This window comes from Hyaena hyaena, unplaced genomic scaffold (assembly GCF_003009895.1).
Source record: "Hyaena hyaena isolate Hyena2069 unplaced genomic scaffold, ASM300989v1 scaffold_429, whole genome shotgun sequence".
NCBI lineage: Eukaryota > Metazoa > Chordata > Mammalia > Carnivora > Hyaenidae > Hyaena > Hyaena hyaena.
The window spans coordinates 666,616-680,776 of NW_024081060.1; the positions used below are offsets into that span (position 1 = coordinate 666,616).

Consider the following 14,161-nt stretch of genomic DNA (forward strand, 5'->3'; position numbering starts at 1 on the left):
ACAAACTCTGTTAGGGACATATAGGTAAAATTTCCAAGGATCTAAAAGAATGGATTTTATTTGCAAAAAATCACAGCTATGTAACTATATATTTATGTATCATTTGAAACTAAATTAAAAATGACACTGTATGATTGTAATGACATCTACTGGACATTTTTGTTAATTACAGATAAGAAGGTTAATTCGAAATTCACGTAACTTCACCATTAAAAAATTCATGTAAAATTAAATTAGAATGCAGGGCATACATTTATTTTCCCTATTTACTTAATGTAATATCTCTGTAGAAAATAGCTACTTCTAAAGTAAAAAGGTTTAATTAATTCTCAACCAGTCCTTCCAACCACCAATATATACATACAGACGTACAACACAGATACACAAGCCTTTTAGCTTAAAAAAATTTTTTTAATGTTTATTTAATTTTGAGACAGAGACAGAGCATGAGCAGAGTAGGAGCAGAGAGAGAGGGAGAATCCGAAGCAGGCTCCGGGCTCTGAGCTGTCAGCACAGAGCCCAACTTGGGACTTGAATTCATGAACTGTGAGATCATGACCTGAGTGGAAGTAGGATGCTTCCCATATAAATTTGGGAAGAATGTTCTTCATGTAAATATAGGATATTATATAAAATTTTTAAAAATTAGTCTGAATTCCAACAATAGGAAATTTTTTAACATGTGGAAGTCATCTTACATGTATAACTTCATAGAAATATTTCTGATGCAAATACTTTTTGGTTAAAATGGAAATTAATACCAATAAACATTATATCCTAGCAGTATCATTTACTAAGGTAAATAGGTTTCTTATACTACAATTCTTTTAAATGAAGGGAAAAAAACAAAGCATTTGGGAAAATCAAAAAAATCATGTTTGAAAAATATTAAGAATTCCTAGAACACTTTACTAGAAGAAAAACAATGGCAAAGAAATACCACAAATTCTAGAGTTAACTTCAATATATTCTTTGATATACCACAATGGTCTTCAGAGCTATCCTAACCAAATCTCAGCCAGTTTCAAATTAATTAGGCTTAATCCTTATTCTAACAAATTAGAAAACTAAGTAGTTAAGGGGTCTCTGCATTTTTAGCTACTACTGATTCATTTAAAAATAAAAACTTTTATGGCTTATGATAGTTTTGCGATACTATCAGATTTCAAACAGCCACTGGAGTTAGGCTTTTATTGCCCTGAAACCACACTGGGTTGGTATTGGTAATAGTGACCAAAACTGTTGAAAATAACAAGTTGGGTTTTAACACCTAATCATTATCAGGTCAGTGTACATGACTAGGTGACAAGTTTCTCTTATAATCAACACTGTGCTCTTTCCAGGTCAAATTATAACTCCAATCAGTTCAAAGTTAAGGGTTTTTAGTAATAAAGGAGCAGGTGGAGTTTAATTTCTCTAAAGCAGCTCACTTGCCTGTCTGGATGGTCCAGTCAAGGATACAAATGGGGATGTTGTCTAGGACATTTGTGAGGTTATTTTATCCCCTTGTCACTTCTAAATGTGTTGAAAGAATCTCATCTTTTCAAAACTTGTTTTAGAAAAATGCTTCAATTAATCTATAAAGTGAGAGTAATAAAGCTATTCTTTTCCCTTCTGGAATATGATTATATTCAGACTAATATAATATTTTAAGATAACAGACATGAATAACAGTATTATAATCATTTCATGAGATAGCGGTTTCTTACAATCATAAAGCCACAAAATAATAAAAGAAACAACAGTTTAGTTATTGTTATGTATATACATATTTATTTTAATACAAAATTAGATTTTAGAAGTTGTACAAAAGAAAGCCAAAACACTTTACACATTCATGATTAGCTTTAATAGTTCTTTTTACTGTACATACTGAAAATGTTTATATTTACTAGTAAGGAATGCCAAGCGTGTCCATCACCATTTGAATAGCTTGTAGGGAATTTGTGATTTCTTCCATGTTATCTCTTCTCAAAACCCAATCTGGTTTAAGTCTATGAAAAGAATAAAAATCTTGCATTAACAAAGTTCTCTTCAAAGAGTTACTTTAACTGTTTTGTCTTAACTAAGATGTGGCTACTCCTGAGGACATCACTTCCCTTATAACCCTCTCAAACAGGTGAGAGGGCTTCATATTATTTCTGTTTCCTATTTTCAGGCTTTATCTTGTCATTCTTCCTCCTTTGAAGCTTATGCTGTTTAGGGCACCACTTCTCTGGGTCATCTGTCAACCTCCAGTGTTTTGTTCTTTGTAAACTTGGTTCTTGGTCTTTTTTCAACTCTTGCCACCATTCTCAGTAACATTAATATCTATGCAGCCCAAAAGCCAACAATCTCATCTGTCAATCTTTGCCCTCTTCCCTTCTGCTCGACGTCAACCAACCCCTTTCTACATGATCACGTGATAGCCTTCATCATCACCAGAAAGTACCCCACCACGGACATCTCAATCTGAGACTGCCATTGTCCCACCACCACTTCTGATCTATCCATGTCATTTGATAATACGTCTAGTGCACATATTCTTCTACCCTACTAAGTTCTGTAATTCACTGACCTCAACAGGTACCCATCATCCATCAACAGAATGCTGATCTCACTTTCCTCCTTGTCTAGCTCAAGTCCATCAATATAACCCCCTTAACAAATTTCATTAATGCTATTGTTTCTCCAGTAGATTCAAATGGAAAGTTCCATTTGGATTCCAAATTGAATCCAAATATCTGCCCTCTCCATTCCTGTATAGCTGAACAGGAAGAAAAGAAAAATTGCAGAAGCAGGTTGACTGATTTTATGTCAATAATTACAAATCTAAATGGGTGCTTGAAATTGTCTAGTATGCTTCCTCTTTCTCTAACATAACCATTTTACTCCATTCTTCTTTTCAAATGTCCCTTCCATACCCTCCTTAGTTTGCTTTTGAGCTAATGTTTATAATCTCATACTTCATTAAGAAACCAGCATCCATCAGATGAGAGCTCATACATCTTTCTCACATAAATCCCTCCTATGATGTACATTTCCATCTATTCTTTCCTGTTAAAAAATCCAAATATCTATCAATTGGTAAGTGGTCAAAGTGTGGTATAGCCATACAATGGAATAGTACTCTGTGATAAAAGGGAATGAAATTTTAATTCATGCATCAATATAAATAAACCTCAAAAACAGTAAGCCAAAAAAAGAATCCAGCCACAAAGAGCTATGTGCTGTATGATTCCATTTGTGTAACCATGTAAAAAAGGCAAAACTAAAAATACTGAAATAAGATCAGTAGTTGCCTGAATCTAGGGGTTAAAAGGAGACAACTGATTGCAAAGGGGCACAAGGTAATTGGTGTGATGGAAATATTTTATCTTAGTTGGTAGTAGTTTCACAACTATACACGTTTGTCAAAACTCATTGATTAAATACATATATAAAGGGTGCATGTATACATTGCTGGTAAATGTTACCTAAAAAAGTGACTATACTGACAAAAAAAAAGGGGAAGCTAGCTACTCATTCATGTTAAGTATAGTTTTAAAAACATAATTACTATTAAAATTTACCAATTCCTTAAGTAGAAATCATATGTAGAAATGATCCTCATCAGTAAGTTTCAAGCAAGTGCAATTTTTATGTTATAATGTAAAATATGCAAGCATAATTCCAATTTGCAACTATAACATAGCTTATAATTATGAGTAATTATGAAGCTAACAGCTATGTAACTGAGGTCAAAAAATAGTGAATTGTCAACACTGTAGGATTTATGCCTGGCGGGGAGGGAGGAAGGAAGGAAATTAAACATCATGAGTTAATTTAGTTCATACACAGTACGTATAAGAAAAATGGGAAAGGGGCACCTGGGTGGCTCAGTCGGTTAAGCACTCGGCTAAGGCTCAGGTCATGATCTCACAGTTCATGGGTTCAAGCTCTACGTTGGGCTCTGTGCTGACAGCTCAGAGCCTGGAGCCTGCATTGGATTCTGTGTCTCCCTCTCTCTCTGTCCCTCCCACATTCAGGCTCTGTTTCTGTCTCTCTCTCTTAAGAATAAACATTTTAAAACATTTTAAAAGAGGGAAAAAGAAAAATGGGAAAGACTTGACTCATTCCTTTTACTCATAGTAAACATCGTAAGCTGTTTCTCTAACATCCTTCAAGGATACGCAAAGAGTTTTTTCTTTAGTTTCCTCATAGACGCATGAATTTTTCATCTGATGTTCTGCACTTGTTTCCAGCCCTCCTTACTCTGTGTCACTGCCTCACCACTGGCTTCCATCTTGTTGAGTCCAAGGGGCACGTTTCACACCTCATCTAACAGCCTCTTAGCAGCATGCTGCACAGCTGATGTGGCCGTCTCCCTGGGACAGCATCTATCCAATCAACAATTCCTGTCCAGAGCTGTTGGCCAGTTCTTTCTCTTGTCTGAGTTTTGGAGAGACTGGGGTTACCCTGAGGTTCAGTTTGGGACTTTCTTTTCTAGGTATTCTCTTCCCCTGAGGTGACCACTTTCATTACGATGGCCTTGAATGCTACTTAATGATTCCTGAATCTAATAATTACCTAATTTAAATCACTAGACTGATTCTTCTGCCCCGAATCACAGACCTGAGTTCCTAATGGCTTGTTTTTCCTTTCCTCTAATTTGTCATAGACACTCCAGGCTTACCCAAAACAAAACCCATGATTCAACGACCCTTCCCACTCTATCTTCTGTCCTTTCTTACTTTTACTTCTTATAATTATATCCCAGAGACAATTTCCCAGTCATGCTATTTTAGCAGGTCCTCTATCCTAACAGTGACCATAATTGTTGTTACTTAATTTGTTTATTTACTGTCATTCTCCTGAGCTATGTAGCTCCATGCTGTACAATAATCACAAGTCTAGCGTCTTAAACACAGGGTTCAGCTCCATACCCTTCTTACTCTCTGCACTGATGGAGGTGTCTACCTAGTTAGCCAGGTAAGGTAATACCCATTTAAAGTTACATGTCTTAAACTAGTTAAACTACTATTATTTCTACAGATCAGCTATTGGCTAAATGATGGCCGCCCCACCAAAAATCCACATGCAGGGGCGCCTGGGTGGCTCAGTGGGTTAAGTGTCCGACTTCAGCTCAGGTCATGATCTCATAGTTTGTGGGTTTGAGCCCCGCATCGGGCTCTGGGCTCAGAGCCTGGAGATTGCTTTGCATTCTGTGTTTTCCTCTCTCTCTGCGCTTCCCCTACTCACACTCTGTCTCTCAAAAATAAGTAAATGTTAAAAAAATTTTTTAAAGAAAAAAAAATCCACCTCCAAATCCTTAGTGTCTATAAATGTTACCTTATTCTGAAAAGGGGTTTCTGTAGATAATATGTAACCAAAGGATCTTAGGATAAGATCATCCTGTATTGTTGGAACTGGCCCTAAATCCAATATGCCCTTTTAAGAGACACAGAGGAGGGAGAAGGAAGAGAGGCCCATGTGAAGACACAGGCAGAGAATGAAGTTACATGGCAACAAGCAAAGAACACCTAGTTAGAGAAGCTGCAAGAGTCAAGGAAGGATTCTGCCACAGAGCCCTCAGAGAAAGTGAGGCCTTGCTGACACCCTGATTTTGAACTTCTGGTTTCAAGAACTGTCAGAGAATAAATAACTGAGTTTCTGGTTATTTGTTACAGCAACTCTAGGAAATTCATACAAGGTCTCATAAAGAACTTCTCTGGAAGGAGAAATTTCAAGTACCAGGATGATTATGGGAGGCGTTGGAAGTTGATATTTTGGTCAAGAGGGATTTTTGGTAGCTTTCAAGCAGTATAGTTTGTCCTATGTGCCAGAGAAAAAAGTCTATATGGCAAAGCTTTTAAAAAGCTAATTTCAGACTTAGCACTTAACTATTTAATACAAGGAATTTATTGAATGACTATAAAATAACCAACGCCACAGTGTTATTGCTTCATTATTTACTGAGATTGTCTACTTTAGATTTACCAAGGATTCTATTCTTACTCACATGTTGTTTCTTGACTGTCAAACACTGTATCTTGCTGTATAGTACATATTCAGTAAATGTTTACTGAATGAATGAAAGAATGAATGAATGGTGACACAAAACTGTAGAGCACATCTATTGCTTACCTTGAAACTATTCTGGTTCTTACAGGTGTTTCAGGAATAAATGGAATACTTATAGAAGAATTCTTCTTTTGGTTATAAAGTATTCTTTCAGTATTCATTTTATGTTTACGAGCTGTAAGTTTGTAGAGGCTATAAATACGGTCAACAACCTTGGACCTACTTCGAACATCCTAAAAAAGAAAATGTATATTAAAACTAATAAAAATTTTGTATCTCTTCTATGCTAGTAAAATCAACCATAATAACCACTATAGTGTAAACTTAGGAGCATTTAACAAAACCAAAAGCCATTCTTTCCAAGTTTAGCAGTTAGATTGGTTTGTTTTATATATATATATATATATACGTATATATATATATGAACTAATTTGTAAGATAATTACAAAAAAAGCCAAATATTTAAAAATTTCACTTAACTCCATGCTGAATAAAAAGGTAAATATTATAGTCAATATATGTGTTATATGCAGTTACCAAGTCCTGTGAATTTTCTCTCTTCTAAGTTTCCAAAGTTATTCACTTATCTGTCACTAATACAACCCTAGGTCAAGTACAATTTCTTACCCAGACAGCTACGTATCTGTATTTCCCTCCTTCCTGAATGCTTTCCCTACATCCACATTGGTCTCCCTACATCCACACTTTCCCAAATCTATTCTTCAATCAGTAGCCAAAGTCATATAGAACTCAAACTGGAGCAAACTTCCTTACATAAAATCTTTCAGCTGTTCTGTTCTCAGGATGAAGGCCAGAATCCTAGACAGCCTCCAGGCTACTCTCTGCTGACTGTAACACCTAGAGAGGCCTCACCATGGAAACACATGGAATGTATTTATGGTTACAACAGGAGGCTGTGATGCCACATACATGTGGCTTTCTACCTTATAAGATAATTTGCCCCTGTCCTCAAGTAAATGGGAAATGGCTACTTCTATAACCATAATAAATTTTATTTTTGAAATTTAGTTTCTTTAATATGTTAGAAACACCTCCTATGTCAACAAAAAAGGCAGGTTTGAACATATACATACAAAACCCTATTTAAATTTGGTAATTACTGGAGTGCCTGGGTGGCTCAGTCAGTTAAGTATCTGACTTTGGCTCAGGTCATGATCTCACAGTTCTTGAGTTCAAGTCCCATGTCAGGTTCTGCACTGATGGTGCAGGGCCTCCTTTGGATTCTCTCTCTCTGCCCCTCCCCAACCTACTTTCTCTCTCAAAATAAATAAATAAACTTAATTTATTTATTTATTATTTTTTTAAATTTATTTCTAGTAGAGAGAGAGAGAGAGACAGCGTGAGCAGGGGAGGGTCAGAGAGAGAGGGAGTCACAGACTGAAACAGGCTCCAGGCTCTGAGCTGGCAGTCAGCACAGAGCCCGACGTGGGGCTCGAACCCACAAACCGCGAGATCATGACCTAAGTGAAAGTCGGACTCTTAACCGACTAAGCCACCCTGGCGCCCCTAAATAAACTTAATTTAAAAATTACGATAATGCTGAAGGAAAAGTGTAAGTCTTAGACCTGAAAACCTAGACAGATAACCTGAAAGAAAGATAACTAATACTTACAGAGGCTCGATTTGTTGTCTTCAATAAAATAGCTAACAAACAGCAAGTTTTTGTAAAAATGCTCCCACCCTTGTCTGCAACTTTGTCACCGGGCTTTTCTCGGTACATTTGTAAAAGGTCCAGTAGTGTGTCTATGTAATTTTCTACATTGTAAACTGCCGCAGTGGTTTTTTCATACTTGAAGAGAACAGAATGAAAGCAAAAGTTATAATAAACGCATATACTCTTAGAAATAGCCCAAGCAGAAAGAATAGCCCAAGCCAACTGTTTGGACTATCTACAGCCAGTGCAAGGGATTTTACGAAACTACTATCATTTCTGGATCCATTTTATATGCATATCTGCATTTTAATTTTTCTCTTCACCTAAAGCTCCACAAAATGGGAATCAAATCTAGAATCTCTGAACATGAACACCTTGAAGTAAATAAAAGCAAACTTAAAAATAAGACAATTTTAGTTAGAGCCTCTTAGGAAAAAGATAACTTATCTGTGATAGTTAATCATAAGGTAAAATACTGATAAAGGAGTTACCCTACTGCATGCTTCTTGAGAGGAAGGTGAGCTTGCTTTAAAATAAAATAAATCTGAAACTAGTAAGTTTAGGAGATATTTCCCCTGCCTCAATTATCTAATTGTATCACTAGATTCATACTGAAATTTGCCTGGGAACAAATAATGTTAAGGATACTAAGATAACAACAAAACAATATTAGCAGTTAACATTTATTTGGCACTTCTATGTATGAAGCACACTGTATATATATTGACTCAATCCTCACAATAACATGAGGTAGATACTGTTACTTTACCCACTTAACAGTTAAAGAACGTGAAGCACAGAGAGGCTAAGTAACCTAAAGTAAGCTGCAGAGCTGTGATTTGAACATTGGCATCACTGTTAAGTGTTCTTAACCACTACTTCTCAGTAAGAAAATATTGGATAAAGTGCTCTAAGTTGTAGCTGAAGGTTGCCTGGGGAAGATAAATTTGTCATCTCAATACTTTTGATTGCATACATTTATAGTTTACTACAAATATCTGCTACCCATCCAAAGCCAAAAAACTTAAATTCTAATACCTATATAGAGTATGACATACAGGTAACTAACTTGCAGCAATATATTAATCATGTTTTGCCAGACATGATTATAAGAAGTTCTACTGTTTTGATACAATGCAGAAAATAAGAACACCAGTTCCAGAGGTTGACAAAAATGGCTCTGAAGTCAGCGCTACCACTTCTCACACACAGGAGCTTAGGCAGGAGGCTTAATTTCTATAAGGGTTATTATTCCTTCTCTATAAAATAAGAAAATAATAGGAATTGCCTTAGAGAACTATTGTAAGAACTAAATTAAACGATGCATGAAAAACAATAGCATAGTAAGTACTCAACAAATGTCAGTAATCATTGTTATTAGCATCATAAAGACAGAAGAAATAAAATCATAAAAAATTCATGTTTCTATGTACAATTAGGTTAATGGATTAAACATTTCGCCCACCTAAGACTTTTGCACATAAATTAAATCTAACTTGGTGATCTAAATTCTAGTGGCGAGCAAGCATGAACTTAATTTGCTGGGTCAGATTTCTTGACCAATGAACATTATTAAAATGTTACTACCTTAGCGACATTAAGCAAGACTTGTACGGCGTATCTGATGACTTCCATACAAGGAACACTACGATTGCAACTTCGGATCAAAACAAATATTTTAGAAACTGCTCCACTCTGGGCCATGTTCTCACAACAAAGTGGAGACAATCTAGTAACCACCTCTGAAAGGAGGGGGAAAAAGAAAAAGAGATAAATTCACAGCAACAAAATGAAGTTTCAGCTAATATTGTATCGTAACACCCTTTGCATATACTCAATGGTAAAAATGCATTCTAACCTCATATAAGATATTGTTAAAAAAAACTAACCTAGGTGCTTTAGCGCCTCAAGAATAGCAGAAAGGTGCTTATATGTCAAAAGATAATGAAGTGCAAGTGCGGTTCTTCTGTAGAGTTTGTTTTCTTCTCGAATCTCCTTATTAACAAGTTGAAGACTTAGTCGTATAGCTTTAATTTTTGTACCATCATTTTTCTTCCTCCAAGAGTATCCTCTCCATAATGCCTTAAAGAGACAAAACACAGTGATTTTAAGATCACAATCCATGATGTTTTGAACTTATATCTAATATCTATTTCTACAAAACAAATAATTTCAGTAAATTTATATGATATAATCAGATACTTTGCAAATAAAACCTCAATTCAGGTTCTAATAAAGAGCAAAACCAATTTTTCTGAAAGAAAAAAATACGTAATATTCCTGTATATAACCTGAAGCATCACTCATTGACCAAAGATATTTATTTAAAATGCTGAGGTATTTTTTTCATGTCTTAATCATAAAAGTCTCTAGGAAAGTCTGAAAATAAAGGGCTTGGCAATGATGTCATATTTATGAGTTATTCTATTGGTGAACCTCAGCTTTTAAAAATGTATGTGACTGTTTTTAGAATGTTAGATATCATGTAGGTGAATTATAAACCGAAGACTGGAACTAACATTGTAATATTTTCAGTTACCTGAATCTTAGTGATTCCATTATTAAATTTTTCCTGTTTTTTACGGAGGAGAAAATGGCGTACTGCTTTCTGTATTACTGATGCAGCTCTATTTTGCTGGCTCATACATTCTTGAAGTTTATGCTGACTCTTTATGATGCTATCAGATTTCTGAGCAAACATCTTTTGCTGTAATCTTGTTCGAAACCATCTCTGTTTAAAACATTAGAGATATTTTTTATTACTTCAGGCTTTTAAAATAAATAACATACATAATATGTATACATATTATGCGCATACATACACGTGCATAAATGAAATACATAGAACATTAGACGGAAATATCTGTCAATCCTGCCCAGTGGCATTACTTTTCCATTCCACCTGGTACAAATCCTCCAGCTCTTACTGGCAGGGGAGGGTGTGAATTTAGCCCTGTAAAACATGGCCATCATTTCATAATTTATATAAATCTATCAAGCTCTATGTGTCCTTCTGCAGTTTGTTTTCTCACTCAATATTTTATATGTAAGTATAAGTTAATGTATACAGAGTTTTTACCCCAGAATAGATAAAATCTATAAATCATAAAAAAAAGAACATCCAAGAGAGAAATGGGCAGAGTATATGAAAACAAACAAAACGAAACAAAAAATACATATACACATACATTAAGAAAAAGCACACAATACACAGATAATAATTTGAATAATCAATCTGTGAAACATTTTTAGAACTGCTTGCAATCAAAGGAAATCCAAAACAAAAATGAGATACAATTTGCCATTTATCAAAACAGCAAAACCCAGGGTCTTTTAATGCTGTGTTGGCAAGAATGTAGAAAAACAGGTAGCCTCAGACTTTGCTGCAAGTATAAATGAGTACAATTATTTCAGAAAATAATTCATAACTTTATTCTTGTCCATAAAGCATCAACTTATTTCTAACCCATCAAGCCATCCTAAATATGTCATCCTAAAGCAAAAGGCTAAATATTACACGATCTTAGCATAAGGTATTTGGAAATTATTTATTAAAATAAAAAATTTATAACAAAAATTATACCACATAATCTTACTGCAAAGGAAAAGCTAACCTGAATACAGATGACTGAATTAACCTGCTTTTTAGCATTCTTCATAACCATGTGAAGTTTATATGCTCTTTGAATTCTAAGAGCAGACAGGTGATAATATGCAGCTGCTGTAAAGTGAAGAAGCCTAATTTTGGTTCTCTGCTCTGAAATCTAAAGAGAAATAAAAAATTAACCAAACATTTGACTCTTAAGACAATCGATCAATGCTTATTTTTATATATCCTCAATACCAAATTATATAAATTAGCAATGATAAATTAACTTTTAATTAGTAAAATTATTTGCATTGTGGCTCAAAGTGATTATAATCCTATGCTATACAATATTTCCAAATGTGTAACTCCTAACTCAGAGTATAAAAAGCAACATTATATATTTTGGGGACTTTACTGAAGAATAGCATTTAATTTAACTGGACTACACAATAACAGCTAATTAAAGCTTTCAATGTAGTAACTATAATATGAGAAGTCTATGAATACTAAAGTCAAAAAATTACAGTATTCTAAGCAGAACTGTTGGGACACAGTGATAGTAAGTCAGACAAAATTCTATGAATTGATTTCTCCAGTTATCAGACAGTCTCGCACAAATCTTACACAAGACTCTGGTGGCAAAACCGCTCTATAGTGGCCTTTAGACTTGCAATTTATATTTAATGACCCCAATATAAAAGATTTCTCTTTTTTAACTTCAAATTTAATTATTTTGTCTCTGCCTGTGCTTCACACACTGATGCCAAAAACGTCGTGAACTCCTGGGGAGGGATTCTCTCTCGCTGAAGATGTGGCAGTTATCACAGGTACACTAACAACACCTCAGAGCTGCTGGGCGATAGCAAAAGGCTACCTGAATAACAACCTCCTTCACATTTGGAGCTCTTCCCTCATCCTTTCAGTTCCTTTGTTAAGATTCATTACAAGATTCATTGCAAGGGAAAATTTAGTTTGCATTTTTCGTGAGCATCTATGAGAACTGGGCTTGTAGACTAAAAATCTACAGCAACCAGTGATCTTGTTACAGGTCTCTGCAGGAGCTGAATAAATTCAAGTTATGGCTGTATTCATTTTGAAAGTCTTCTCCAAAACAATACAATTTCTTAACACAGTTTGACACCAAATACTTTCATTTCTTAAGACTGAGATATTCTACTTAAAAATACTTACTCTTTTTCTCACTAGCCAACCGCGCACCAGTGCTTGTAGAACAACTGTAGATTGTTTTAATTCAACATATTTTACCCGTTCACACTTCCCAGCCTTCCTGGCTCGTACGTATCTCTGTATGGTCAAAGCGGCAGACTTCTGCCGAAGAAAGGCTTGCCTTCCTTTATAGCTTCTAAAATTTGCTTGAATCAAACAAGCAGCTCGATGTCTCTACAAGGAAAAATTTGTGAGTGACTTAATGGAAAGGAGTATAATTTCAACCCACTGGAGGTTTCCGAATTTCTCAATGAAAAATGAGACGGTGTAATTATGATTTTTTTACATTTTTCGCTTAGGAATGTCATATTTCATATATAAGGTGACTGTATGTAATTTCTACAGCTAAAAATTAAGTTTTTAAGAAGGTGCAAACCAAGGTCAATAGATATCTGGCGCTCTTTCCCTCTCATCTTCTTGATACTTCTCATTGTGAGGGAGAAAAGGACTAATATTACCGAAGGACAAATAACATTTAATAAAAGTGCGAGCAATATAGAGAGCAGAATGGGCATTATAAACAACTATCAGGGAAGCTGTCTGTTGCTCTAAGAACCACAGACTACATCTCAGAACCAGCACATCTTAGACTCCTTTATTATATAACATCTTGACAACCAATTCTAAGAAACCTGAAGAAGCATATAAATTAAAACGGGGACTACTTTTGTTTTACAAAAAGATTCCCCACCAACGAGCTGGACAACCTTGGGCAAGTCACTTTCCCTCTCTAGACCTCAGTTTCCTCATTTGTAAAATAAGTACACTAATACTAACTACGTCAGAGGGTTATTATGAGGATCAAATTAGTAAATATACACTAGTAGGCCTAATAATAACAGCTATATAATAGTCAATATTACATGAATATTAAAATTTACAAATAAAATTTTAATTTTGCTTTCTTTAGTAAAAAACTGTAGGTACTGCAGCTATGCTAAAACCTTGATGTTAAATAGTTTGGATAGATCACCAGTTGTAGCTTAAAGAATTTTTATTAAGTGTTTGACTTATAGTAAGCAAAATGTGCTATATCTCTTATGACTCTCTTATTTACTCTAAAATTTATTTCAAACTTGGGTTTCAGAATATTTTGTAAATATAAATATACAAATGAACATATTAATAAAAAGTATTTTTATGAGCTAATATAATTTTTAATTGACTGCAATGGCATGTTTAAAATAAACGTATAACTAACAAAAAAAGAATTCATTTTGTTTTCTTTCCTAAAATAGTTCTTTGCAAATGAGCTGTTTTTTGGAGCTGCACCTACTTTTATCATTAAGAAGTGCTCATGAGCTATTCTTCCAGAAAGCGTGGCTCTCCATTTTCTCTGAATAATAATTGTTGATGCTCTCATATTCAAAAACCTAAAAAGTAGTTATTGGAAAGCAATTAAAATTTCTTTAATTTATTCAATAAATATTTATTGGTCCCTCCACTACTTAATACTAGAGAAAGAAAATATAAGAAAGGCACTGAAAGAATAAAAGAAAGTAGAAAAGAATTTATACTTAAGTTCTAGATATCAGAATTCTACACACACACCTACAACCACACACACACACCCACCGCCACATACCCACACACACACGAACTGACACAAGGAAAACAAAGTTTTGCGA

General features: G+C 34.7%; 1 protein-coding gene across 2 annotated transcripts in view; it reads right to left on the bottom strand.

Annotated features, from left to right (window-relative positions):
• Positions 1-1,841: 1,841 nt before the first annotated feature.
• Positions 1,842-14,161, bottom strand: part of ASPM (assembly factor for spindle microtubules) — a 53,488-nt gene continuing 41,168 nt past the window's right edge. For both annotated transcript variants that reach the window (XM_039252692.1, XM_039252691.1), the window contains exons 20-28: positions 13,810-13,906; positions 12,498-12,707; positions 11,332-11,481; positions 10,257-10,448; positions 9,607-9,799; positions 9,305-9,459; positions 7,676-7,852; positions 6,106-6,275; positions 1,842-1,994 (exon numbers count right to left, since the gene is read on the bottom strand). In XM_039252692.1, coding sequence (XP_039108623.1) covers positions 1,892-1,994; positions 6,106-6,275; positions 7,676-7,852; positions 9,305-9,459; positions 9,607-9,799; positions 10,257-10,448; positions 11,332-11,481; positions 12,498-12,707; positions 13,810-13,906 — 1,447 coding nt within the window. In that variant the 3' untranslated portion in view covers positions 1,842-1,891. The remainder of the gene's footprint in view (positions 1,995-6,105; positions 6,276-7,675; positions 7,853-9,304; positions 9,460-9,606; positions 9,800-10,256; positions 10,449-11,331; positions 11,482-12,497; positions 12,708-13,809; positions 13,907-14,161) is intronic.